The sequence below is a fragment of the Somniosus microcephalus genome, chromosome 20, assembly GCF_052327205.1.
Source record: "Somniosus microcephalus isolate GS21.2 chromosome 20, FLI_Smic_1.0, whole genome shotgun sequence".
In the NCBI taxonomy this organism is placed as follows: domain Eukaryota; kingdom Metazoa; phylum Chordata; class Chondrichthyes; order Squaliformes; family Somniosidae; genus Somniosus; species Somniosus microcephalus.
Window position 1 is genome coordinate 4,286,482 of NC_141006.1, and position 27,817 is coordinate 4,314,298.

Below are 27,817 nucleotides of genomic sequence, written 5' to 3' on the forward strand. Positions count from 1 at the left end.
TGATTGTCATTCATTTTGAGGAAGTCCTCTCTAAGTTTAACCATCTCTATCTCTAATTGATTAAATTTATCTTTTGGTTGTATCTGGCTGTGTGATCCCGGGGTATGTGTCTGGTCGGCCCTGGTAGGCTCACTCACTTCCTGGCTAGGCTGGTCGGCCCTGGAGGGCTCACTCACTTCCTGGCTATGCTGCTCTTCTCTTGGTGAGCTGGGAATGGTAGGGGGACTATGTGTGGCTTCCAGTCTCTCTCTCCCCCCCCAGTCTCTCTCTCCCCCCCCAGTCTCTCTCTCTCCCCCCCCCCAGTCTCTCTCTCTCCCCCCCCCAGTCTCTCTCCCCCCCCCCCAGTCTCTCTCTCCCTCCGCCCCCCCAGTCTCTCTCTCCCTCCCCCCCCACAGTCTCTCTCTCCCCCCCCAGTCTCTCTCTCTCCCCCCCCCGTCTCTCTCTCTCCCCCCCCCGTCTCTCTCTCTCCCCCCCTCCCGTCTCTCTCTCTCCCCCCCCCGTCTCTCTCTTTCCCCCCCCCCAGTCTCTCTCTCCCCCCCCCAGTCTCTCTCTCTCTCCCCCCCCCCCGTCTCTCTCCCCCCCCGTCTCTCTCCCCCCCCCCAGTCTCTCTCCCCCCCCCCAGTCTCTCTCCCACCCCCCCAGTCTCTCTCCCCCCCCAGTCTCTCTCCCCCCCCCCAGTCTCTCTCCTCCCCCCCCAGTCTCTCTCCTCCCCCCCCCCCCAGTCTCTCTCCTCCCCCCCCCCCAGTCTCTCTCCCCCCCCCCCCCAGTCTCTCTCCCCCCCCAGGTCTCTCTCCCCCCCCCAGTCTCTCTCCCCCCCCCCAGTCTCTCTCCCCCCCCAGTCTCTCTCCCCCCCCCCCAGTCTCTCTCCCCCCCCCCAGTCTCTCTCCCCCCCCCCCGTCTCTCTCTCCCCCCCCAGTCTCTCTCCCCCCCCCCCCAGTCTCTCTCCCCCCCCAGTCCTCTCTCCCCTCCCCCCCAGTCTCTCTCCCCCCCCCAGTCTCTCTCTCCCCCCCAGTCTCTCTCCCCCCCCAGTCTCTCTCTCCCCCCCCCAGTCTCTCCCCCCCCCCAGTCTCTCCCCCCCCAGTCTCTCTCCCCCCCCCCCAGTCTCTCTCCCCCCCCCCCAGTCTCTCTCCCCCCCCCAGTCTCTCTCCCCCCCCCAGTCTCTCTCCCCCCCCCAGTCTCTCTCCCCCCCCCCAGTCTCTCTCCCCCTCCCCCCCAGTCTCTCTCCCCCCCCCAGTCTCTCTCCCCCCCCCAGTCTCTCTCCTCCCCCCCCAGTCTCTCTCCTCCCCCCCCCCCCAGTCTCTCTCCTCCCCCCCCCCCAGTCTCTCTCCCCCCCCCCCCAGTCTCTCTCCCCCCCCAGGTCTCTCTCCCCCCCCCCCAGTCTCTCTCCCCCCCCCAGTCTCTCTCCCCCCCCCCAGTCTCTCCCCCCCCCAGTCTCTCTCCCCCCCCCCAGTCTCTCTCCCCCCCCCCAGTCTCTCTCTCCCCCCCCAGTCTCTCTCCCCTCCCCCCCGTCTCTCTCTCCCCCCCCAGTCTCTCTCCCCCTCCCCCCCAGTCTCTCTCTCCCCCCCCAGTCTCTCCCCCCCCAGTCTCTCTCTCCCCCCCAGTCTCTCTCCCCCCCCAGTCTCTCTCTCCCCCCAGTCTCTCCCCCCCCCAGTCTCTCTCCCCCCCCCCAGTCTCTCTCCCCCCCCCAGTCTCTCTCCCCCCCCAGTCTCTCTCCCCCCCCCCCAGTCTCTCTCCCCCTCCCCCCCAGTCTCTCTCCCCCCCCCAGTCTCTCCCCCCCGTCTCTCTCCCCCCCCCCAGTCTCTCTCCCCCCCCCAGTCTCTCTCCCCCCCCAGTCTCTCTCCCCCTCCCCCCCAGTCTCTCTCCCCCTCCCCCAGTCTCCCCCCCCAGTCTCTCTCCCCCTCCCCCCCAGTCTCTCTCCCCCTCCCCCCCAGTCTCTCTCCCCCCCCCCAGTCTCTCTCCCCCTCCCCCCCAGTCTCTCTCCCCCTCCCCCCCAGTCTCTCTCCCCCTCCCCCCCAGTCTCTCTCCCCCTCCCCCCCAGTCTCTCTCCCCCTCCCCCCCAGTCTCTCTCTCCCCCCCAGTCTCTCTCTCCCCCCCAGTCTCTCTCCCCCTCCCCCCAGTCTCTCTACCCCCCCCCAGTCTCTCTCCCCCCCCCAGTCTCTCTCCCCCTCCCCCCCAGTCTCTCTCCCCCTCCCCCCCAGTCTCTCTCCCCCTCCCCCCCAGTCTCTCTCCCCCCCCCAGTCTCTCTCTCTCCCCCCCCCCAGTCTCTCTCTCTCCCCCCCCCAGTCTCTCTCTCTCCCCCCCCCAGTCTCTCTCCCCCCCCAGTCTCTCTCTCCCTCCGCCCCCCCAGTCTCTCTCTCCCTCCCCCCCCCCAGTCTCTCTCTCCCTCCCCCCCCCCAGTCCTCTCTCTCCCCCCCCAGTCTCTCTCTCTCCCCCCCCCGTCTCTCTCTCTCCCCCCCCCGTCTCTCTCTCTCCCCCCCTCCCGTCTCTCTCTCTCCCCCCCCCCCGTCTCTCTCTCTCCCCCCCCCCCCGTCTCTCTCTCTCCCCCCCCCAGTCTCTCTCTCCCCCCCCCCCAGTCTCTCTCTCCACCCCCCCAGTCTCTCTCTCTCTCCCCCCCCGTCTCTCTCCCCCCCCAGTCTCTCTCCCCCCCCCCCCAGTCTCTCTCCCCCCCCCCCCCAGTCTCTCTCCCCCCCCCCCCGTCTCTCTCCCCCCCCCCCAGTCTCTCTCCCCCCCCCAGTCTCTCTCCTCCCCCCCCAGTCTCTCTCCTCCCCCCCCCAGTCTCTCTCCCCCCCCCCAGTCTCTCCCCCCCCCCCAGTCTCTCTCCCCCCCCAGTCTCTCTCCCCCCCCAGTCTCTCCCCCCCCCCAGTCTCTCTCCCCCCCCCCCCAGTCTCTCTCCCCCTCCCCCCCAGTCTCTCTCCCCCCCAGTCTCTCTCCCCCCCCAGTCTCTCTCTCCCCCCCCAGTCTCTCTCTCCCCCCCCCAGTCTCTCCCCCCCCCAGTCTCTCCCCCCCCCAGTCTCTCTCCCCCTCCCCCCCAGTCTCTCTCCCCCTCCCCCCCAGTCTCTCTCCCCCCCCCCAGTCTCTCTCCCCCCCCCAGTCTCTCTCCCCCCCCAGTCTCTCTCCCCCCCCCCACTCTCTCTCCCCCCCCACGTCTCTCCCCCCCCCCACTCTCTCTCCCCCCCCCACTCTCTCTCCCCCCCCCCCCAGTCTCTCCCCCCCCCCAGTCTCTCTCCCCCCCGTCTCTCTCCCCCCAGTCCTCTCTCCCCCTCCCCCCCAGTCTCTCTCCCCCTCCCCCCCAGTCTCTCTCCCCCCCCCCCAGTCTCTCTCCCCCCCCCCCGTCTCTCTCCCCCCCCCCCCAGTCTCTCTCCCCCTCCCCCCCAGTCTCTCTTCCCCCTCCCCCCCAGTCTCTCTCCCCCCCCCCAGTCTCTCTCCCCCTCCCCCCCAGTCTCTCTCCCCCTCCCCCCCAGTCTCTCTCCCCCTCCCCCCCAGTCTCTCTCTCCCCCCCGTCTCTCTCTCCCCCCCCAGTCTCTCTCCCCCCCCCCAGTCTCTCTCCCCCCCCCCAGTCTCTCTCCCCCTCCCCCCCAGTCTCTCTCCCCCTCCCCCCCAGTCTCTCTCCCCCTCCCCCCCAGTCTCTCTCCCCCTCCCCCCCAGTCTCTCTCCCCCCCCCAGTCTCTCTCTCCCCCCCCAGTCTCTCTCTCCCCCCAGTCTCTCTCCCCCCTCCCCCCAGTCTCTCTCTCCCCCCCAGTCTCTCTCCCCCCCCAGTCTCTCTCCCCCTCCCCCCCAGTCTCTCTCCCCCCCCAGTCTCTCTCCCCCCCCCAGTCTCTCTCCCCCCTCCCCCAGTCTCTCTCCCCCTCCCCCCCAGTCTCTCTCCCCCTCCCCCCCAGTCTCTCTCCCCCTCCCCCCCAGTCTCTCTCCCCCTCCCCCCCAGTCTCTCTCCCCCTCCCCCCCAGTCTCTCTCCCCCTCCCCCCGTCTCTCTCCCCCTCCCCCCGTCTCTCTCTCCCCCCCCCCAGTCTCTCTCTCCCCCCCCCAGTCTCTCTCCCCCCCAGTCTCTCTCTCTCTCCCCCCAGTCTCTCTCTCTCTCCCCCCCCAGTCTCTCTCTCTCCCCCCCCAGTCTCTCTCTCTCTCCCCCCCAGTCTCTCTCTCTCCCCCCCCCAGTCTCTCTCTCCCCCCCCCCAGTCTCTCTCTCCCCCCCCAGTCTCTCTCTCCCCCCCCCAGTCTCTCTCTCTCTCCCCCCCAGTCTCTCTCTCTCCCCCCCCCAGTCTCTCTCTCTCTCCGCCCCCCAGTCTCTCTCTCTCCCCCCCCCAGTCTCTCTCCCCCCAGTCTCTCTCTCTCCCCCCCAGTCTCTCTCTCTCCCCCCCCCAGTCTCTCTCTCTCCCCCCCCCAGTCTCTCTCCCCCCCCAGTCTCTCTCTCTCTCCCCCCCAGTCTCTCTCTCTCTCCCCCCCCAGTCTCTCTCTCTCCCCCCCCCAGTCTCTCTCTCTCTCCCCCCCAGTCTCTCTCTCTCCCCCCCCCAGTCTCTCTCTCCCCCCCCCCAGTCTCTCTCTCCCCCCCCCAGTCTCTCTCTCCCCCCCCCAGTCTCTCTCTCTCTCCCCCCCAGTCTCTCTCTCTCCCCCCCCAGTCTCTCTCTCCCCCCCCAGTCTCTCTCTCTCCCCCCCCAGTCTCTCTCCCCCAGTCTCTCTCTCTCCCCCCCCAGTCTCTCTCTCTCCCCCCCCCAGTCTCTCTCCCCCAGTCTCTCTCTCTCCCCCCCCAGTCTCTCTCTCTCCCCCCCCCAGTCTCTCTCTCTCCCCCCCCCCCAAGTCTCTCTCTCTCCCCCCCCAGTCTCTCTCTCTCCCCCCCAGTCTCTCTCTCCCCCCCCCCCAGTCTCTCTCTCCCCCCCCCAGTCTCTCTCCCCCCCCCCAGTCTCTCTCTCCCCCCCCCCAGTCTCTCTCTCCCCCCCCAGTCTCTCTCTCCCCCCCCCCAGTCTCTCTATCTCCCCCCCCCAGTCTCTCTCTCTCCCCCCCCCCAGTCCTCTCTCCCCCCCCCCCCAGTCTCTCTCTCCCCCCCCCCAGTCTCTCTCTCCCCCCCCAGTCTCTCTCTCCCCCCCCAGTCTCTCTCCCCCCCCCCCAGTCTCTCTCCCCCCCCCAGTCTCTCTCCCCCCCCCAGTCTCTCTCTCTCCCCCCCCCCCCCAGTCTCTCTCTCCCCCCCCCCCCCAGTCTCTCTCTCCCCCCCCCCAGTCTCTCTCTCCCCCCCCCCAGTCTCTCTCTCTCCCCCCCCCAGTCTCTCTCTCCCCCCCCCAGTCTCTCTCTCCCCCCCCCCAGTCTCTCTCTCCCCCCCCCCCCAGTCTCTCTCCCCCCCCCCCAGTCTCTCTCTCCCCCCCCCCCAGTCTCTCTCTCCCCCCCCCCCCAGTCTCTCTCTCCCCCCCCCCAGTCTCTCTCTCCCCCCCCCCCCAGTCTCTCTCTCCCCCCCCCCAGTCTCTCTCCCCCCCCCCCCAGTCTCTCTCTCCCCCCCCCCCCAGTCTCTCTCTCCCCCCCCCCAGTCTCTCTCTCCCCCCCCCCAGTCTCTCTCTCCCCCCCCCCAGTCTCTCTCTCCCCCCCCCAGTCTCTCTCTCCCCCCCCCCAGTCTCTCTCTCTCCCCCCCCCCCAGTCTCTCTCTCTCCCCCCCCCCCAGTCTCTCTCTCTCCCCCCCCCAGTCTCTCTCTCTCCCCCCCCAGTCTCTCTCTCTCCCCCTCCCCCAGTCTCTCTCTCTCCCCCCTCCCCCAGTCTCTCTCTCTCTCTCTCCCCCCTCCCCCAGTCTCTCTCTCTCTCTCTCCCCCCTCCCCCAGTCTCTCTCTCTCCCCCCTCCCCCAGTCTCTCTCTCTCCCCCCTCCCCCAGTCTCTCTCTCTCCCCCCTCCCCCAGTCTCTCTCTCCCCCCTCCCCCAGTCTCTCTCTCCCCCCTCCCCCAGTCTCTCTCTCCCCCTCCCCAGTCTCTCTCTCCCCCCTCCCCCAGTCTCTCTCTCTCTCTCCCCCCTCCCCCAGTCTCTCTCTCTCTCTCTCTCTCTCTCCCCCCTCCCCCAGTCTCTCTCTCCCCCCTCCCCCAGTCTCTCTCTCTCTCCCCCTCCCCCAGTCTCTCTCTCTCTCCCCCCTCCCCCAGTCTCTCTCTCCCCCCCCCCAGTCTCTCTCTCCCCCCCCCGTCTCTCTCCCCCCCCAGTCTCTCTCTCTCCCCCCCCCCCAGTCTCTCTCTCTCCCCCCCCGTCTCTCTCTCCCCCCCCCCAGTCTCTCTCTCCCCCCCCCCCAGTCTCTCTCTCCCCCCCCCCCAGTCTCTCTCTCCCCCCCCCCCCAGTCTCTCTCTCCCCCCCCCCCCAGTCTCTCTCTCCTCCCCCCCCCCAGTCTCTCTCTCCCCCCCCCCCCAGTCTCTCTCTCCCCCCCCCCCAGTCTCTCTCTCCCCCCCCCCCAGTCTCTCTCTCCCCCCCCCCCCAGTCTCTCTCTCTCCCCCCCCCCAGTCTCTCTCTCCCCCCCCCCCAGTCTCTCTCTCTCCCCCCCCCCAGTCCTCTCTCTCTCCCCCCCCCCCAGTCTCTCTCTCTCCCCCCCCCCCCAGTCTCTCTCTCTCCCCCCCCCCAGTCTCTCTCTCTCCCCCCCCAGTCTCTCTCTCTCCCCCTCCCCCAGTCTCTCTCTCTCCCCCCTCCCCCAGTCTCTCTCTCTCCCCCCTCCCCCAGTCTCTCTCTCTCTCTCTCTCCCCCCTCCCCCAGTCTCTCTCTCTCTCTCTCCCCCCTCCCCCAGTCTCTCTCTCCCCCCTCCCCAGTCTCTCTCTCTCCCCCCTCCCCCAGTCTCTCTCTCTCCCCCCTCCCCCAGTCTCTCTCTCCCCCCTCCCCCAGTCTCTCTCTCCCCCCTCCCCCAGTCTCTCTCTCTCTCTCCCCCTCCCCCAGTCTCTCTCTCTCTCTCCCCCCTCCCCCAGTCTCTCTCTCTCTCTCTCTCTCCCCCCTCCCCAGTCTCTCTCTCCCCCCTCCCCCAGTCTCTCTCTCACCCCCTCCCCAGTCTCTCTCTCACCCCTCCCCCAGTCTCTCTCTCCCCCCTCCCCCAGTCTCTCTCTCTCTCCCCCCTCCCCCAGTCTCTCTCTCTCTCCCCCCTCCCCCAGTCTCTCTCTCTCTCCCCCCTCCCCTAGTCTCTCTCTCTCTCCCCCCTCCCCCAGTCTCTCTCTCTCTCTCCCCTCCCCCAGTCTCTCTCTCCCCCCCCTCCCCCAGTCTCTCTCTCTCTCCCCCCCCTCCCCCAGTCTCTCTCTCTCCCCCCCTCCCCCAGTCTCTCTCTCCCCCCCTCCCCCAGTCTCTCTCTCTCTCTCCCCTCCCCCAGTCTCTCTCTCCCCCCCCTCCCCCAGTCTCTCTCTCCCCCCCCTCCCCCAGTCTCTCTCTCTCCCCCCCTCCCCCAGTCTCTCTCTCTCCCCCCCCTCCCCCAGTCTCTCTCCCCCCCCTCCCCCAGTCTCTCTCTCTCCCCCCCCCTCCCTCTCTCCCCCCCCCCCTCCCCCAGTCTCTCTCTCTCCCCCCCCCCCTCCCCCAGTCTCTCTCTCTCCCCCCCCTCCCCCAGTCTCTCTCTCTCCCCCCCCCTCCCCCAGTCTCTCTCTCTCCCCCCCCCCTCCCCCAGTCTCTCTCTCTCCCCCCCCCTCCCCCAGTCTCTCTCTCCCTCCCCCCCCTCCCCCAGTCTCTCTCTCCCTCCCCCCCCCTCCCCCAGTCTCTCTCTCCCTCCCCCCCCCTCCCCCAGTCTCTCTCTCCCCCCCCCCCCTCCCCCAGTCTCTCTCTCCCTCCCCCCCCCCAGTCTCTCTCTCCCCCCCCCCCAGTCTCTCTCTCCCCCCCCCCCCAGTCTCTCTCTCCCCCCCCCCCAGTCTCTCTCTCCCCCCCCCCCAGTCTCTCTCTCCCCCCCCCCCCAGTCTCTCTCTCCCCCCCCCCAGTCTCTCTCTCCCCCCCCCCCCAGTCTCTCTCTCCCCCCCCCCCCCAGTCTCTCTCTCCCCCCCCCCCCCGTCTCTCTCTCCCCCCCCCCCCAGTCTCTCTCTCCCCCCCCCCCCAGTCTCTCTCTCCCACCCCCCCCCAGTCTCTCTCTCCCCCCCCCCCCCCAGTCTCTCTCTCCCCCCCCCCCCAGTCTCTCTCTCCCCCCCCCCCCCCAGTCTCTCTCTCCCCCCCCCCCAGTCTCTCTCTCCCCCCCCCCCAGTCTCTCTCTCCCCCCCCCCCCAGTCTCTCTCTCCCCCCCCCCCCAGTCTCTCTCTCCCCCCCCCCCCCAGTCTCTCTCTCTCCCCCCCCCCCCCAGTCTCTCTCTCCCCCCCCCCCCAGTCTCTCTCTCCCCCCCCCCCAGTCTCTCTCTCCCCCCCCCAGTCTCTCTCTCCCCCCCCCCCAGTCTCTCTCTCCCCCCCCCCCCAGTCTCTCTCTCCCCCCCCCCCCAGTCTCTCTCTCCCCCCCCCCAGTCTCTCTCTCTCCCCCCCCCCAGTCTCTCTCTCTCCCCCCCCCCAGTCTCTCTCTCTCCCCCCCCCAGTCTCTCTCTCCCCCCCCCCAGTCTCTCTCTCTCCCCCCCCCAGTCTCTCTCTCTCCCCCCCCCGTCTCTCTCTCTCCCCCCCCCAGTCTCTCTCTCTCCCCCCCCCAGTCTCTCTCTCTCCCCCCAGTCTCTCTCTCTCCCCCCCCCCAGTCTCTCTCTCTCCCCCCCCCCAGTCTCTCTCTCTCCCCCCCCCAGTCTCTCTCTCTCCCCCCCCCAGTCTCTCTCTCTCCCCCCCCCCCAGTCTCTCTCTCTCCCCCCCCCCCAGTCTCTCTCTCTCCCCCCCCCAGTCTCTCTCTCTCCCCCCCCCCAGTCTCTCTCTCTCTCCCCCCCCCAGTCTCTCTCTCTCCCCCCCCCAGTCTCTCTCTCTCCCCCCCCCAGTCTCTCTCTCTCCCCCCCCCCCCAGTCTCTCTCTCTCCCCCCCCCCAGTCTCTCTCTCTCCTCCCCCCCAGTCTCTCTCTCTCCCCCAGTCTTTCTCTGTCTCTCTCTCCAATCCCTCTCTCTCTCTCCCCCCTCCCCCAGTCTCTCTCTCTCTCCCCCCTCCCCCAGTCTCTCTCTCTCTCCCCCAGTCTCTCTCTCCCCAGTCTTTCTCTCTCTCTCTCTCCCCCAGTCTCTCTCTCTCCAGTCTTTCTCTGTCTCTCTCTCCAATCTCTCTCTCTCTCTCTGTCTCTTACCCGCCCACTCCGGAAGCGGCTTGTCTTTCCGGGTGATGATGGCGCGGGCCGGGCGGGAGCGGGAGAGCGAGCGGCAGCAGGCGGTGCTGAGCGGCCTCCTGCAGAGCAGCCGGGAGTGCGCCGATTGCGGCAGCCCAGGTACCGGGGGTCCGCGGGGAGAGAGGGGGACCGGGCACAGGGGGACCGGGCACTCCCGGTGTCGGTCCGGGCACAGGGGGACCGGGCACTCCCGGTGTCGGTCCGGGCACAGGGGGACCGGGCACTCCCGGTGTCAGTCCGGGTTACGGGCAGGGGAATGGGCACTCCTGGTGTCAGTCCGGGTTGTGGGCAGGGGGACCGGGCACTCCTGGTGTCAGTCTGGGTTGTGGGCAGGGGGACCGGGCACTCCCGGTGTCAGTCCGGGTTGTGGGCAGGGGGACCGGGCACTCCTGGTGTTGGTCCGGGTACAGGGGGACCGGGCACTCCCGGTGTCAGTCCGGGTTACGGGCAGGGGAATGGGCACTCCTGGTGTCAGTCCGGGTTGTGGGCAGGGGGACCGGGCACTCCTGGTGTCAGTCCGGGTTGTGGGCAGGGGGACCAGGCACTCCCGGTGTCGGTCCGGGCACAGGGGGGACCGGGCACTCCCGGTGTCGGTCCGGGCACAGGGGGACCAGGCACTCCCGGTGTCAGTCCGGGTTACGGGCAGGGGGAACGGGCACTCCTGGTGTCAGTCCGGGTTGTGGGCAGGGGGACCGGGCATTCCCGGTGTCAGTCTGGGTTACGGGCAGGGGGACCGGGCACTCCTGGTGTCAGTCTGGGTTGTGGGCAGGGGGACCGGGCATTCCTGGTGTCAGTCCAGGTTACGGGCAGGGGGACCGGGCACTCCTGGTGTCAGTCCAGGTTACGGGCAGGGGGACCGGGCACTCCTGGTGTCAGTCCAGGTACAGGGGGACCGGGCACTCCCGGTGTCAGTCCGGGTTGTGGGCAGGGGGACCGGGCACTCCTGGTGTCAGTCCAGGTTACGGGCAGGGGGACCGGGCACTCCCGGTGTCAGTCCAGGTTACGGGCAGGGGACCGGGCCACTCCCGGTGTCAGTCCAGGTACAGGGGGACCGGGCACTCCCGGTGTCGGTCCGGGCACAGGGGGACCGGGCACTCCCGGTGTCAGTCTGGGTTGTGGGCAGGGGGACCGGGCACTCCCGGTGTCAGTCCAGGTTACGGGCAGGGGGACCGGGCACTCCTGGTGTCAGTCCGGGTTACGGGCAGGGAGACCGGGCACTCCCGGTGTCAGTCCAGGTTACGGGCAGGGGGACCGGGCACTCCTGGTGTCCGTCCAGATTACGGGCAGGAGGACCGGCAGGGGGACCGGGCACTCCTGGTGTCAGTCCAGGTTACGGGCAGGGGGACCGGGCACTCCTGGTGTCAGTCCAGGTTACGGGCAGGGGGACCGGGCACTCCTGGTGTCAGTCCAGGTACAGGGGGACCGGGCACTCCCGGTGTCAGTCCGGGTTGTGGGCAGGGGGACCGGGCACTCCTGGTGTCAGTCCAGGTTACGGGCAGGGGGACCGGGCACTCCCGGTGTCAGTCCAGGTTACGGGCAGGGGACCGGGCACTCCCGGTGTCAGTCCAGGTACAGGGGGACCGGGCACTCCCGGTGTCGGTCTGGGCACAGGGGGACCGGGCACTCCCGGTGTCAGTCTGGTTTGTGGGCAGGGGGACCGGGCACTCCCGGTGTCAGTCTGGGGAACGGGCACTCCTGGTGTCAGTCCAGGTTACGGGCAGGGGGACCGGGCACTCCTGGTGTCAGTCCGGGTTACGGGCAGGGAGACCGGGCACTCCCGGTGTCAGTCCAGGTTACGGGCAGGGGGATCGGGCACTCCTGGTGTCCGTCCAGATTACGGGCAGGAGGACCGGGCACTCCTGGTGTCAGTCCGGGTTACAGGCAGGGGAACGGGCACTCCTGGTGTCAGTCCGTGTTACGGACAGGGGGACCGGGCACTCCTGGTGTCAGTCCAGGTTACGGGCAGGGGGACCGGGCACTCCTGGTGTCAGTCCAGGTTACGGGCAGGGGAACGGGCACTCCCGGTGTCAGTCCGAGTTACGGGTCGGGTGTGTGAGTCTTGTCCTGGCCCATGTTACACGTCGAGCCGTTTCCCAGTAACCAGCTGGGGATCAGATTCCTGGAATCTGACAACAGCCAGCTATCAGTGTAACTCAGTCTGCATGTCCTGTCTCTGCATGTGGATTGAATCATCCTGAGCTTGGCTCTGTAAGCCCGGAGTTATGAAGCAGTCAGCCTGTGCCTTTTCCCCGGGTTTGCTGCTGTTGATGCTGGTCAATGTGCCTTGTTTCTGGGACATTGTAGTTTTGCACTTGCTTTGAGGAGGAAGTCGGTTTGTGAGCTGAGTATCGGGCATTCCTGATCTTGCCTTGCCTCAGTCAGCAATGCAAATTTGTTTCGCAAGCCTCTGAATGGAGCTGTTGTGGAGTTAGAGTGTGTTTCGATAAGACTGTTGTGTATTTGGAGGAGGGCTTCTCATCATTTTCCCTTTGAAAAAATCCCATTCAATATTCCTTTCCCAAGGATTTCATTCGCAGTGCGAGAGTGAGAGTATCAGGTGGGCTATTTGACTGTGGTGTGCATCACGGCCAAGCCCTGTGTCTGCCTCGCTGGGCATCTGTACACACAGCTGTTTCAGGAATTGTTCAGTTTCCAGCAGGGAACCCGGTCCCAGAGCTACTGGGACAGTCTTGTTGGGACCACCTATCTCTTGCACAGACCCTTCACCGACTTAGCTATTCAGGCAGCATGTTCGGATGTGAGGTCGGGATTGGCACTCGCTAGTTTGTGAATATTGGAAGCACAAGATTATCTGTAATGTATAATGTTACAGGGCCTGCTCCATCTGTTGCCTGAAGTTAGTAGTTTGGCTGTTCCGTACAGCCCACACACATCCTGTACATGGTGACCATCTGATAACTGCATTGGTTAACAACAGGATGAGTCAGTGCAATAGTGTTTTTTTTTGCCTGTTTCTTGGAACAGGGCAGGGATACCTAGATAACAACAGAAAATGCTGGAAAAACTCAGCAAGTCAGGCAACATCCGTGGAGAGAAATTTGAGTTGACGTTTCGGGTTTGACCCTTCTTCAAAACTGGAGAGAAAAGGAACTAGATCGAAGGCAGGGCTGCGATCGGACAAAAGAATAAAAGAACCAAAAGAAGTAAAAGAGATTAGAAGCTAGACGAGATGGTAATAGGCTGTGATTAGACACTGCTGTGTTGCTAGGAAAGGTCGCAGGAACTGTCTCATTGAGATTGCGCAAGTGTAAGAGGCTAGGCTGCAAGCCCCCGGGCTCAGTTTAAAGCCATGATTCCTGTGAGTGAACGGGGTTGGGGGGAGAATAATGTTCTGTCACCTCTGCTGCGCCCCAAGGCCAGATTGATAAAAGCAGTAGATTTGATTCCACAGTCTCGGTTCTATGAAGCTTTGTAGCTCGTAGTTTCAGTTAGTGACAAACTGGAATGGTAGAGGTGTGTACTGTACTCTGCTCTGTCAGACTATGGCCCTTTCATCTCTTAACAAGCAGCCTGTTGCTGTGTGCCTCTCACTTCCTTTTTCTGTTTCCCTTCTGAATAGGTTAAGTGTGGAATCATTTTATTTTCTGGCACTGTAGCCTTTGTTTAAAAAAAAATGAACAATGGTTTTAGAAGTCAGCAGCAGTTTCCTGGCTGATAGTTTTTTCTCATTCTGGGGATGTGGGTGTCGCTGTCAAGGCCAGCATTTATTGCCCATCCCTAGTTGCCCTTGAGAAGGTGGTGGTGAGCCGCCTTCTTGAACCGCTGCAGTCCGTGTGGTGAAGGTACTCCTACAGTGCTGTTAGGGAGGGAGTTCCAGGATTTTGACCCAGCGACGATGAAGGATCGGCGATATACTTCTAAGTCAGGATGGTGTGTGACTTAGAGGGGAACTTGGAGGTGGTGGTGTTCCCATGCGCCTGCTGCCCTTGTCCTTCTAGGTGGAAGAGCTCGCGGGTTTAGGAGGTGCTGTGGAGTATTATTCTGATTATAGTGGGTTCTCTGCCCCTCCAGCCTGTGTGTGCAACATGCTGAATGCTGAAGACAAAACCCAGTCGTTTGGGGACGGGGTTGTTTTCCCCTTCACAGTGTACCCGGATCCCATGCACTTTTACTCCGAATTAGCAGCCTGTTCCATACAGAATACAAAGCAGTGCAACCTTGTGCTGGAACTGTCCCTGTGGTGCAGTGGGTCAGTGCACTGCCGAGTATAGCAGCAGCCCATAAAAGTTGTCTGCCTCAATTCCCTAGGCTGAGTTAACTGATTTCAGCTGGCACAGCAGTTCGGTCTCCGCTGGAGAGAGAGAGGGGGTCAGCTTGCAGCTCTATCTCTAATTACTATCCCGGGATCTGCTGGGAAGAGGGGGTGTGGGCATCGAGAGAGGACCAGTTGGACTCACTGTGATGCCATCTACGGTTAAATAGCCTGTCAACGCTCGTTGCCTGGACTCGTACATAAAAGGTCACCAACTCGGGTGAGGTCCCCGAGGGCTGTCGGGGCCCGTGGAACCGCACCCTGCAACAGCCAGTGGAGTGAGAGATGACTAGAGTGGAGGAAAGTGAATCAAAAACTGGGCGAGGGAAGGAGGGAAAGCACTTCGTGTATTTGAAGGGGAAAATGGAAGCTCATGTCACCACTGGCAGGGGAAAAGAGTGACGCCAAGCTCAGGATCTATCTTCGTGTGTTCGAAATAAAAATCAAATGCAGTATCTTCATTTTGGAGAGTAAATGAAGAGAATTAATAATGTAAGTGCCATGGGATCGAGGCAGTCACGAGCTACATAAAGAATGTGGGTCTGTGCAACTCATGTCTCGTGTAGAGTGCCGTCATACTTTCTCAGTCTGTCCTTTTTGAGATTAATTTTTAAAAGGATGTATTTATAATTGAAGGAATGTGTGTGTGTATGTGGGTGTATACATTATATATAAAACAAGAAAGAACCTGCTTTTATATAGAACCTTTCACATTCTCAGGATGTCCCAAAGTGCTTCACAAGCAAGAAGTGTAGTCACTGTTGTAATGTAGGAAACGTGACAGCCAGTTTGTGCACAGCAAGCTCCCATGTGTGATAATGTGCAGATAATCTGTTTTTTAATGACAACAGAAAATGCTGGAAATACTCAGCAGGTCAGGCAGCATCTGTGGAGAGAGAAACAGAGTTAACGTTTCAGGTCGATGAACTGTTCTGACGAAGGGTCATCGACCTGAAACGTTAACTCTGTTTCTCTCTCCACAGATGCTGCCTGACCTGCTGAGTATTTCCAGCATTTTCTGTTTTTATTTCAGATTTCCAGCATCCGCAGTATTTTGCTTTTTTTTGTTAGTGATGTTGGTTGAGGGATAAATATTGGCCAGGACACCGGGGAGAACTCCCCTGCTCTTCGAATAGTGCCGGGAGATCTTTCACATCCACCTGAGAGAGCAGACGGGGCCTCGGTTTAACGCCTCATCTGAAAGGCGGCACCTCCGACAGTGCAGCACTCCCTCAGCACAGCGTTGGGAATGTCGGCCTAGATTAAGGATCTGAGGCAAGGAAGTTAATAAAGGCCGTGTGGCTGATTGCGAGAAGTGTTTCCTCACTAAAATGACGAGCTGCATCTTACTGTGCTGCAGTGCACGCAATTCTTTGTGACCATTGTTATGGGGAGGGGCCGCTGGCGATGGCCGTATACCGGATTCACACCGCGCACCAGCAACGTGCTGGTTTTGGGAAACCGCACCACACAGTTAACATCACTCTGCTACCAGTGCAGAAACTGCCTCGAGCAGCTGCTCCCTGCGGCGAGGGAGCTTTTCCACAAACGGCAAACGCCCAGAGTTTCTGTGAAAGGCTGTAACTCAGCCTCTGGTTTCAGGTGATCACAGACCTGGTTTGGTGACAACCAACCCCTTCTGATTTGCACTCTAACTCAACCCTCGGCTGCGTCTTTTCCGTCTATCATTGAACACGAGTGTGGATGTGAGCAGTCGCAACGGCTGTTGTGATGGGGAGAGGAAATTGCACAGAGGTGTTTTTTTCACTCCCTCTCTCATTTTGCACAGCTCGGTGATGTGAATAGATAATGTCGACTATAACGAGCTGTTTCTCCGTGTCCACAACAGTAAAGCCCGAGGACATGGCCTGTGCTTTAAGGGGTTTAAATTCAAAACTAGTCTGCGGAAACAATATTTCAGTGAGCGAGTGGTCAGTCTGTAGAACGTTGGAAACAGTTAGTGTTGATTCATTCAAATGTGATCGATTTCTTTCAGGAAATAACATTTTAGGATCCAGTATCTGAGTAATTTGAGACATGAGGTGTGGTGAGTGTAGCGAGCTCGGGAGGAACAGGTGATTTTGGACCTCTGGTTCCCAAAGCTCTCCACCACTGGGGGTTTCCTCGCCTCGTGTCTGGGGCTGTTGGAGACTAATTGACAAAGATTGATCGCTGTGATTAGTCAACAACTCCATTATCGTTGGATCATGGGACTCCCAGGATAGTCGAAGGTGAACTCGATGGACCGTGGTCTTTCTCCGTCCAGCAATTCCTATGTTCCTAACATCTGACCTGTAGATGTGGCCTCCTGCTCTCGAGAACTGGTCTGAAACGTGGGAACGAGTCCAGTGATCTGTCTGCACAGTGACAATGGGACCTGAAAACCAGTCAGGGTCTGGAACCTGGAAATGGACCAGAGACTTGCCAATTCAGGACCAGTGAAAACTTGCCCTGTTGTTGAGCCAGGGAGAGAATCTGTGCTGGGTTTTACCTGGGTTGGTAATGGCCAGTTTTGGTTCATTCCCTGAGGCTGCAAACTATCACCCAGCATGACATTACAGAACAAACTGTGATCTCGTTGGATGGAGTAACGGCATATGTAAATTTGTTCAGCAGTACAGTAACAACTTTTAAAATATTTTTATGGAGAGTTTTTTGGATTAACAATCTGTCGGCAGCTCCAGCCAGCGTATCAAAAAAGTTAGTGGGCTGTGAATGAGAGGAGTTTGAAATGCATGAAGAATATTAAGGGAGCTGGTCTCAGTCTACAGTGTTTTTGAATACAAATAAGCTGTTATCCAGTCTGGTGCTGTAAGGATTTAATTTCTCCTGCTTCTTCATTACAGTTTTCCCATTCCTGATCTTCCCTACCCCCATCCCTACTGAAAGTGGCGACTTTTGCCCGGAGACCCTTCCATGGCCCTCCATCACCTCGTCCAGGTGACATGAGGGTGGACAGTGAGGGTCCGCTGTTTGACCCTGGGAGCTTTCTCCGCTGACGCTGGCCTCCCACTCGCCCACAGTTGGTAGCCGGCAGGAAGCAGCTGTTCCCGGGGTCGTTGATTCGTCGAATTTTGCTTTTAATCGCCGCAGATTCTGGGATTTTGGCCAGTGTCTTTGGGGATCGGATTCTGTCCACTTTCTACAAATGTGTAAATCAGTGACCTTGCTTCTTGGCGTCTGGGTGATTTCTTTCTCGCTTCCCTGTGGATGCTGGTGGCATCCCTGCTGGTGTTGAGTGAGATTAGCGAACTCACCGGGGACCACCTTGGTCTCTGGCTCGGTGTCTCATCGCAATGTGCCACTGGAGGACTGATGCACCTTTTGAGACTTAATGTGAAAGGCTAGGTGGAAATGGCCAGTATGATGCACTCTAGCTTCCCTTTTCGGTTTCCTGTGTATGTATTCACCAGTCACAGGCTCTGACGCTGCCTTACTAGAACCCTTTTACGCATACAGTCAGCAGAAGCTGCACAACTGTCCTGTGTTGCAGGGAAATGGGATTTTTTTTTGATGTTAGGGCAAAAAATAATCACAGGATTCTGCCCTTGGGTTATAAGGTGTCAATATTTATCCCTCAACCAACATCACTATAATGGAGTATCTGGTCATTGTCACATTGCTGTTTGTGGGAGCTTGCTGTGCGCTAAATGTAAATTCTTTTTCTTTCGAAGGGCCTGTGAATGGATCAGCAAGGGAACAGAGGTGATTTGTTGCCAGTGCTGCATCCTCCGTGCCGGATGCATTTCTTTCTCTTTCCCCACAGTTAGTTTTTTAAATTAAAACTAGCACCTTTTTGGGAAACCTGTGTCACAGTTTGGCCACCCATTCCACCATGTTGAGGGGCGTGCTGAGAAAACGTGTTTTGTTTCAATGTCGATGCAATAAGCAGTTGCCGTGATTTCATCGAAGATTGTCCTGCCTGATGTTTGGCACCGGGCAGTCAGTTGGCATCTTTCTGAAAAGTTCAATCAATAGATTTACAAAAGTAGACTCGAGAGAGCCTTGTGGTTTTAGCTGAAGGTGTTGCAATCGACCAAATATTGAAAGCATCCACTTTATTGTGCCCTGGTGTATCCCTACCTTGTGGAGGTGGACTGGGAGATACCAGGGAGCTGCCGGTACAGTTCAGTGTAGCAGAGCCGATCAGCAAATATTGCACAAGTACGTTGTGTCTGCCTCTCCGTCTCACCCTCTGACCCCGAGGCTTGGCTGTGTTTTCCAGTCCCCTATCCAACATCCTCATGGACAAGCTGCAATTTCAACATCATCAAACCCAAAGCAACCCTTTCGAATTCCTGTCAGTACCCTCGTATCCCACCCACTCCCTAGTCCCGGTGCTGCCAACTGGTGCAGAACCTCAGCGTTGTGCCCGCCCCCGAGCTGGCCTTCCTGCAGCATTGCCCACTGCTGCCCCGTCTCGTTCTTCCTGCTGCAAACCCCTCGATCCACGCCCTTGTTACCTTCAGAATCGATTTCTCTCCATTTACAACACATTTCAATGAATCCAGAATGCTGTGGCCTGTGTCCCCTCTCGCACCAAGTCCCACACCCCTGTCACTCCACCCTTGCCAGATTCCACTGGCTCTGCTTTCCCCAGTGTATCATCTTCGAGGCCTCGATCTGCTTTGTCTGTGACTTTCTCCTCAGCTGTAAGCCCCAGCCCGCACTCCCAAGCTCTCTGTCCTCAGCAGAAGCCACTCCTTCACTCACTGGCTCCTGCTCTCTTGGGCGCTCTTCCTAAGCACCTCCATTCTGCTACCTCCCTCCCTTTGTTCAAAAACCTTCAATCTCCAACTATGCTTTAAATTCCCTTCTTCCCCACCCCCTTTAACATAGAAACATAGACATAGAAGATAGGAGCAGGAGTAGGCCATTCGGTCCCTCGAGCCTGCTCTGCCATTCAATGCGATCATGGCTGATCATCCAAACTCAGTACCCTGTCCCTGCTTTCTCCCCATAACCTTTCCCATCTCCGGCTCAGCAGTGTGACGTACTTGTACATGCAGGGCACTGTAAACCAGAAAGGTCCCCCGCACTATCGCACTCGGTCCTGTGTGAGCTCTTTTGTACAGCGGGCAAACAACTTTGTTTTGTGTATTTTTCTTTTAAACTTCTTTATGAAAATTTGTAGAACCAACTTTGTTCATGTGCATCGTGCGGCAAAGCTGTGCGATTCATGCAGACTAATGGGGGTTGGAGGTTATAGGTGGTGAGTTCCTGAAGGGTTCACCTTTGAGGGTTTTGAGATTCTCGCTTTATTTGAGCATTTTTCTGTTGCTGTCTGAGAAACTGTTCCCGCCTCACTGAAACTTGAATGGTTAGTGATGGGCAGCGTGATACTGAATCACGTGGTATCCCTCCGGATTGCTGACAGTATTCCATGGAGAAGTTACTCCACTGTTGCAAAGCTGGGTCAGCGAGTCCTGTTTTGGGGGGGGTGGAGAGAGGTGTGCAGACTGGACAGACCAGCAATAACCGATGCATATCACTGGTTATTTTCAGTGGGCACAGAGGTCTCAGAACCAACCAGGTGGGCCCTATGGCAAAGGCTGTCAGAAGCGGCCAGTGCAACCCCTTCCCAGCCAGCATTTTGGTGTCTCTGGTGTTGGTCCCTTCATTCCAGGCTTGCCCTCAGTGAAGTTTGAGACACCCTGTAACATGAGGGGGGCATGAGTGCTTCAGAGGACAGTGAAAATCAAAACTCGGCTGCTGATATCCTAACTCGCACCCAGTCCCGTTCACCCATCACCCCCTGTGCTCACTGCCCCGTGTCCTAACTCACACCGAGTCCCGTTCACCCGTCACCCCCTGTGCTCACTGCCCCGTGTCCTAACTCGCACCGAGTCCCGTTCACCCCTCACCCCCTGTGCTCACTGCCCCGTGTCCTAACTCGCACCGAGTCCCGTTCACCCATCACCCCCTGTGCTCACTGCCCCGTGTCCTAACTCGCACCCAGTCCCGTTCACCCATCACCCCCTGTGCTCACTGCCCCGTGTCCTAACTCACACCCAGTCCCGTTCACCCATCACCCCCTGTGCTCACTGACCTACATTGGCTCCCGGTCCAGCAATGCCTTGATTTTAAATTGTCATCCTCATGTTCAAATCCCTCCATGCACTCACCCCTCTCTATCTCTGTAATCTCCTCCAGCCCTCTGAGCATTCTGTGTTCCTCCAACTCTGGCTTATCGTGCATCCTTCACTCCACCATTGGCTGTCTGGGCCCTAGGTCCTGGAATTCCCGCCGTAAACGTCTCCACCTCTCCCTGTAAAACGCTCCTTAAAACCTTCCTCTTTCACCAAACTTTTCATCATCTGTCCTAATATTTCCTGCTTTGGCTCGCTGTCAATTTTTGTTTGCTAACCTCCTGTGAAGTGATTTTTTACTACGTTAGACTCGATGTGTAAATGCAAGTTGTTGTTTCATTTCCATATGGAGATGTGTTTTGATCAGTGTACAGTGAATGGATGCTAAACCACTGCTCCACAGAGTGCTAAAACATGGCTCCCCCCAGGGTTTGCTGCATAGAATTTGATCTCCGTGGAGCTGCCCGCTGGCATGGCAGGAGTGTGAGGGTCAAAGAGCACCTGGTGGGGCGGGGGGAGTGAACGAGCTGGCACCTTTTCCTCTCCATCCAGCCCTTCCCTCTCTCCCCCCGAACCTCGACACGGCCTTCTGCCTGCTCATCCCGTGGTTGCGGTGTGTAACAGCCACTCCGCCAATGGCCCGAGTTTAGCTGTAACAGCTGGGAGTCGGGTTGTTTTGAAGATTAATTTTCCTATCTATTGATGTCATTTGTATATTTAGCCGTAAAGCACACCTCTGAGTATTGCACCTGGTGAGCTCAGTGAGAATCCATGAGATTGAAAGATTTGCCCACATGTTCTCCATTCATCTGAGTGAACAGGACGGACACTGTCTGTCCATGGGGTCTGTGTCTGGAGGACAGACACTGTCTGTCCATGGGGTCTGTGTCTGGAGGACAGACACTGTCCGTGGGGTCTGTGACTCGGGGACGGACACTGTCTGTCCATGGGGTCTGTGTCTGGGGGACGGACACTGTCTGTCCGTGGGGTCTGTGTCTGGAGACGGACACTGTCTGTCCGTGGGGTCTGTATCTGGGGGACGGACACTGTCTGTCCGTGGGGTCTGTGTCTGGAGACGGACACTGTCTGTCCGTGGGGTCTGTGTCTGGAGACGGACACTGTCTGTCCGTGGGGTCTGTGTCTGGGGACGGACACTGTCTGCCCGTGGGGTCTGTGTCTGGGGACGGACACTGTCTGTCCATGGGGTCTGTGTCTGGGGGACGGACACTGTCTGTCCGTGGGGTCTGTGTCTGGGGGACGGACACTGTCTGTCCATGGGGTCTGTGTCTGGGGACGGACACTGTCTGTCCGTGGGGTCTGTGTCTGGGGGACGGACACTGTCTGTCCGTGGGGTCTGTGTCTGGGGACGGACACTGTCTGTCCATGGGGTCTGTGTCTGGGGACGGACACTGTCTGTCCGTGGGGTCTGTGTCTGGGGACGGACACTGTCTGTCCGTGGGGTCTGTGTCTGGGGGACGGACACTGTCTGTCCATGGGGTCTGTGTCTGGGGGACGGACACTGTCTGTCCGTGGGGTCTGTGTCTGGGGACGGACACTGTCTGTCCATGGGGTCTGTGTCTGGGGACGGACACTGTCTGTCCCTAGGGTCTGTGTCTGGGGGACGGACACTGTCTGTCCATGGGGTCTGTGTCTGGGGGACGGACACTGTCTGTCCGTGGGGTCTGTGTCTGGGGACGGACACTGTCTGTCCATGGGGTCTGTGTCTGGGGGACGGACACTGTCTGTCCATGGGGTCTGTGTCTGGGGACGGACACTGTCTGTCCATGGGGTCTGTGTCTGGGGACGGACACTGTCTGTCCATGGGGTCTGTGTCTGGGGGACGGACACTGTCTGTCCATGGGGTCTGTGTCTGGAGACGGACACTGTCTGTCCATGGGGTCTGTGTCTGGGGACGGACACTGTCTGTCCATGGGGTCTGTGTCTGGGGGACGGACACTGTCTGCCCATGGGGTCTGTGTCTGGAGACGGACACTGTCTGTCCACGGGGTCTGTGTCTGGGGGACGGACACTGTCTGTCCATGGGGTCTGTGTCTGGGGACGGACACTGTCTGTCCGTGGGGTCTGTGTCTGGAGGACAGACACTGTCTGTCCGTGGGGTCTGTGACTCGGGGACGGACACTGTCTGTCCATGGGGTCTGTGTCTGGAGACGGACACTGTCTGTCCGTGGGGTCTGTGTCTGGAGACGGACACTGTCTGTCCGTGGGGTCTGTGACTCGGGGACGGACACTGTCTGTCCATGGAGTCTGTGTCTGGAGACGGACACTGTCTGTCCGTGGGGTCTGTGTCTGGAGACGGACACTGTCTGTCCGTGGGGTCTGTGACTCGGGGACGGACACTGTCTGTCCGTGGGGTCTGTGTCTGGGGGACGGACACTGTCTGTCCGTGGGGTCTGTGTCTGGGGACGGACACTGTCTGTCCGTGGGGTCTGTGTCTGGGGACGGACACTGTCTGCCCATGGGGTCTGTGTCTGGGGGACGGACACTGTCTGTCCATGGGGTCTGTGTCTGGGGGACGGACACTGTCTGTCCATGGGGTCTGTGTCTGGGGACGGACACTGTCTGTCCATGGGGTCTGTGTCTGGGGACGGACACTGTCTGTCCGTGGGGTCTGTGTCTGGGGACGGACACTGTCTGTCCATGGGGTCTGTGTCTGGGGGACGGACACTGTCTGTCCGTGGGGTCTGTGTCTGGGGACGGACACTGTCTGTCCATGGGGTCTGTGTCTGGAGACGGACACTGTCTGTCCATGGGGTCTGTGTCTGGGGACGGACACTGTCTGTCCATGGGGTCTGTGTCTGGGGGACGGACACTGTCTGCCCATGGGGTCTGTGTCTGGAGACGGACACTGTCTGTCCGTGGGGTCTGTGTCTGGAGGACAGACACTGTCTGTCCGTGGGGTCTGTGACTCGGGGACGGACACTGTCTGTCCGTGGGGTCTGTGTCTGGGGGACGGACACTGTCTGTCCGTGGGGTCTGTGTCTGGGGACGGACACTGTCTGTCCGTGGGGTCTGTGTCTGGGGACGGACACTGTCTGCCCATGGGGTCTGTGTCTGGGGGACGGACACTGTCTGTCCATGGGGTCTGTGTCTGGGGGACGGACACTGTCTGTCCATGGGGTCTGTGTCTGGGGACGGACACTGTCTGTCCGTGGGGTCTGTGTCTGGAGGACAGACACTGTCTGTCCGTGGGGTCTGTGACTCGGGGACGGACACTGTCTGTCCGTGGGGTCTGTGTCTGGGGGACGGACACTGTCTGTCCGTGGGGTCTGTGTCTGGGGACGGACACTGTCTGTCCGTGGGGTCTGTGTCTGGGGACGGACACTGTCTGCCCATGGGGTCTGTGTCTGGGGGACGGACACTGTCTGTCCATGGGGTCTGTGTCTGGGGGACGGACACTGTCTGTCCATGGGGTCTGTGTCTGGGGACGGACACTGTCTGTCCATGGGGTCTGTGTCTGGGGACGGACACTGTCTGTCCGTGGGGTCTGTGTCTGGGGACGGACACTTTCTGTCCGTGGGGTCTGTGTCTGGGGTCGGACACTGTCTGTCCGTGGGGTCTGTGTCTGGGGGACGGACACTGTCTGTCCGTGGGGTCTGTGTCTGGGGACGGACACTGTCTGTCCGTGGGGTCTGTGTCTGGGGACGGACACTGTCTGTCCGTGGGGTCTGTGTCTGGGGACGGACACTGTCTGTCCGTGGGGTCTGTGTCTGGGGACGGACACTGTCTGTCCATGGGGTCTGTGTCTGGGGACGGACACTGTCTGTCCGTGGGGTCTGTGTCTGGGGACGGACACTGTCTGTCCGTGGGGTCTGTGTCTGGGGGACGGACACTGTCTGTCCGTGGGGTCTGTGTCTGGGAGACGGACACTGTCTGTCCATGGGGTCTGTGTCTGGGGACAGACACTGTCTGTCCATGGGGTCTGTGTCTGGGGTCGGACACTGTCTGTCCATGGGGTCTGTGTCTGGGGACGGACACTGTCTGTCCATGGGGTCTGTGTCTGGGGACGGACACTGTCTGTCCGTGGGGTCTGTGTCTGGGGACGGACACTGTCTGTCCATGGGGTCTGTGTCTGGGGACGGACACTGTCTGTCCATGGGGTCTGTGTCTGGGGGACGGACACTGTCTGTCCATGGGGTCTGTGTCTGGGGACGGACACTGTCTGTCCATGGGGTCTGTGTCTGGGGGACGGACACTGTCTGTCCATGGGGTCTGTGTCTGGGGGACGGACACTGTCTGTCCATGGGGTCTGTGTCTGGGGGACGGACACTGTCTGTCCCTAGGGTCTGTGTCTGGGGGACGGACACTGTCTGTCCATGGGGTCTGTGTCTGGGGACGGACACTGTCTGTCCATGGGGTCTGTGTCTGGGGACGGACACTGTCTGTCCATGGGGTCTGTGTCTGGGGACGGACACTGTCTGTCCATGGGGTCTGTGTCTGGAGACGGACACTGTCTGTCCATGGGGTCTGTGTCTGGGGACGGACACTGTCTGTCCATGGGGTCTGTGTCTGGGGGACGGACACTGTCTGTCCGCGGGGTCTGTGTCTGGGGACGGACACTGTCTGTCCCTGGGGTCTGTGTCTGGGGACGGACACTGTCTGTCCGCGGGGTCTGTGTCTGGGGACGGACACTGTCTGTCCGCGGGGTCTGTGTCTGGGGATGGACACTGTCTGTCCATGGGGTCTGTGTCTGGGGGACGGACACTGTCTGTCCGTGGGGTCTGTGTCTGGGGACGGACACTGTCTGTCCATGGGGTCTGTGTCTGGGGATGGACACTGTCTGTCCATGGGGTCTGTGTCTGGGGACGGACACTGTCTGTCCATGGGGTCTGTGTCTGGGGACGGACACTGTCTGTCCGTGGGGTCTGTGTCTGGGGGACGGACACTGTCTGTCCGTGGGGTCTGTGTCTGGGGGACGGACACTGTCTGTCCATGGGGTCTGTGTCTGGAGACGGACACTGTCTGTCCGTGGGGTCTGTGTCTGGGGGACGGACACTGTCTGTCCGTGGGGTCTGTGTCTGGAGACGGACACTGTCTGTCCATGGGGTCTGTGTCTGGAGGACAGACACTGTCTGTCCATGGGGTCTGTGTCTGGGGACGGACACTGTCTGTCCGTGGGGTCTGTGTCTGGGGGACGGACACTGTCTGTCCATGGGGTCTGTGTCTGGGGACGGACACTGTCTGTCCATGGGGTCTGTGTCTGGGGACGGACACTGTCTGTCCATGGGGTCTGTGTCTGGGGACGGACACTGTCTGTCCATGGGGTCTGTGTCTGGGGACGGACACTGTCTGTCCATGGGGTCTGTGTCTGGGGACGGACACTGTCTGTCCGTGGGGTCTGTGTCTGGGGACGGACACTGTCTGTCCGTGGGGTCTGTGTCTGGGGACGGACACTGTCTGTCCATGGGGTCTGTGTCTGGGGGACGGACACTGTCTGTCCATGGGGTCTGTGTCTGGGGACGGACACTGTCTGTCCATGGGGTCTGTGTCTGGGGGACGGACACTGTCTGTCCATGGGGTCTGTGTCTGGGGACGGACACTGTCTGTCCATGGGGTCTGTGTCTGGGGGACGGACACTGTCTGTCCATGGGGTCTGTGTCTGGGGACGGACACTGTCTGTCCGCGGGGTCTGTGTCTGGGGGACGGACACTGTCTGTCCGTGGGGTCTGTGTCTGGGGGACGGACACTGTCTGTCCATGGGGTCTGTGTCTGGGGACGGACACTGTCTGTCCATGGGGTCTGTGTCTGGGGACGGACACTGTCTGTCCATGGGGTCTGTGTCTGGGGACGGACACTGTCTGTCCATGGGGTCTGTGTCTGGGGGACGGACACTGTCTGTCCATGGGGTCTGTGTCTGGGGACGGACACTGTCTGTCCGTGGGGTCTGTGTCTGGGGACGGACACTGTCTGTCCATGGGGTCTGTGTCTGGGGACGGACACTGTCTGTCCATGGGGTCTGTGTCTGGGGACGGACACTGTCTGTCCATGGGGTCTGTCTGGGGGACGGACACTGTCTGTCCATGGGGTCTGTGTCTGGGGACGGACACTGTCTGTCCATGGGGTCTGTCTGGGGGACGGACACTGTCTGTCCATGGGGTCTGTGTCTGGGGACGGACACTGTCTGTCCATGGGGTCTGTCTGGGGGACGGACACTGTCTGTCCGTGGGGTCTGTGTCTGGGGGACGGACACTGTCTGTCCGCGGGGTCTGTGTCTGGGGACGGACACTGTCTGTCCATGGGGTCTGTGTCTGGGGACGGACACTGTCTGTCCATGGGGTCTGTGTCTGGGGACGGACACTGTCTGTCCGTGGGGTCTGTGTCTGGGGACAGACACTGTCTGTCCATGGGGTCTGTGTCTGGGGACGGACATTGTCTGTCCGTGGTGTCTGTGTCTGGGGACAGACACTGTCTGTCCGTGGGGTCTGTGTCTGGGGGACGGACACTGTCTGTCCGTGGGGTCTGTGTCTGGGGACGGACACTGTCTGTCCGTGGGGTCTGTGTCTGGGGACGGACACTGTCTGTCCATGGGGTCTGTGACTGGGGACGGACACTGTCTGTCCGTGGGGTCTGTGTCTGGGGACGGACACTGTCTGTCCGTGGGGTCTGTGTCTGGGGGACGGACACTGTCTGTCCGTGGGGTCTGTGTCTGGGGGACGGACACTGTCTGTCCATGGGGTCTGTGTCTGGAGACGGACACTGTCTGTCCATGGGGTCTGTGTCTGGGGACGGACACTGTCTGTCCGTGGGGTCTGTGTCTGGGGACGGACACTGTCTGTCCATGGGGTCTGTGTCTGGAGACGGACACTGTCTGTCCGTGGGGTCTGTGTCTGGGGACGGACACTGTCTGTCCATGGGGTCTGTGTCTGGGGACAGACACTGTCTGTCCGTGGGGTCTGTGTCTGGGGGACGGACACTGTCTGTCCGTGGGGTCTGTGTCTGGGGACGGACACTGTCTGTCCATGGGGTCTGTGTCTGGGGACGGACACTGTCTGTCCATGGGGTCTGTGTCTGGAGACGGACACTGTCTGTCCGTGGGGTCTGTGTCTGGGGACGGACACTGTCTGTCCGTGGGGTCTGTGTCTGGGGACGGACACTGTCTGTCCGTGGGGTCTGTGTCTGGGGACGGACACTGTCTGTCCATGGGGTCTGTGTCTGGGGGACGGACACTGTCTGTCCATGGGGTCTGTGTCTGGAGACGGACACTTTCTGTCCGTGGGGTCTGTGTCTGGGGACGGACACTGTCTGTCCCTAGGGTCTGTGTCTGGGGACGGACACTGTCTGTCCATGGGGTCTGTGACTGGGGACGGTCACGGTCTGTCCCTAGGGTCTGTGTCTGGGGACGGACACTGTCTGCCTATGCGGTCTGTGTTTGGCAGGCTGGACTCCATGGGGTCTGTGTTTGGCAGGCTGGACACTGTCTGTCTATGGGGCCTGTGACTGGGGACGGTCACTGTCTGTCCATGGTGTCTGTGTCTGGGGACGGACACTGTCTGTCCCTAGGGTCTGTGTCTGGGGACGGACACTGTCTGTCCCTAGGGTCTGTGTCTGGGGACGGACACTGTCTGTCTATGGGGTCTGTGTTTGGCAGGCTGGACACTGTCTGCCTATGGGGTCTGTGTTTGGCAGGCTGGACACTGTCTGCCTATGGGGTCTGTGTTTGGCAGGCTGGACACTGTCTGCCTATGGGGTCTGTGTTTGGCAGGCTGGACACTGTCTGCCTATGGGGTCTGTGTTTGGCAGGCTGGACTCCATGGGGTCTGTGTTTGGCAGGCTGGGCACTGTCTGCCTATGGGGTCTGTGTTTGGCAGGCTGGACTCCATGGGGTCTGTGTTTGGCAGGCTGGACACTGTCTGCCTATGGGGTCTGTGTTTGGCAGGCTGGACACTGTCTGCCTATGGGGTCTGTGTTTGGCAGGCTGGACTCCATGGGGTCTGTGTTTGGCAGGCTGGACACTGTCTGCCTATGGGGTCTGTGTTTGGCAGGCTGGACACTGTCTGCCTATGGGGTCTGTGTTTGGCAGGCTGGACACTGTCTGCCTATGGGGTCTGTGTTTGGCAGGCTGGACACTGTCTGCCTATGGGGTCTGTGTTTGGCAGGCTGGACTCCATGGGGTCTGTGTTTGGCAGGCTGGGCACTGTCTGCCTATGGGGTCTGTGTTTGGCAGGCTGGACACTGTCTGCCTATGGGGTCTGTGACTCTCTGGCTCCTCAGTGGGAGGCAGTGTTTAATGGAGTCTCTGTCCCTGCATGGCTCATCGACCCTGTA

The 27,817-nt window shown here is 60.9% G+C and overlaps 1 protein-coding gene across 3 annotated transcripts in view; it reads left to right on the plus strand.

Moving 5' to 3' along the window:
* The first annotated feature begins 9,150 nt into the window (after nucleotides 1-9,150).
* Nucleotides 9,151-27,817, plus strand: part of LOC147103033 (stromal membrane-associated protein 2-like) — an 89,615-nt gene continuing 70,948 nt past the window's right edge. For all 3 annotated transcript variants that reach the window (XR_015072886.1, XM_085962299.1, XM_085962300.1), the window contains exon 1: nucleotides 9,151-9,271. Coding sequence is in view for 2 of the 3 variants with exons in the window: in XM_085962299.1 (XP_085818425.1) it covers nucleotides 9,169-9,271 (103 nt within the window). In the remaining variant the exon portion in view is untranslated. The remainder of the gene's footprint in view (nucleotides 9,272-27,817) is intronic.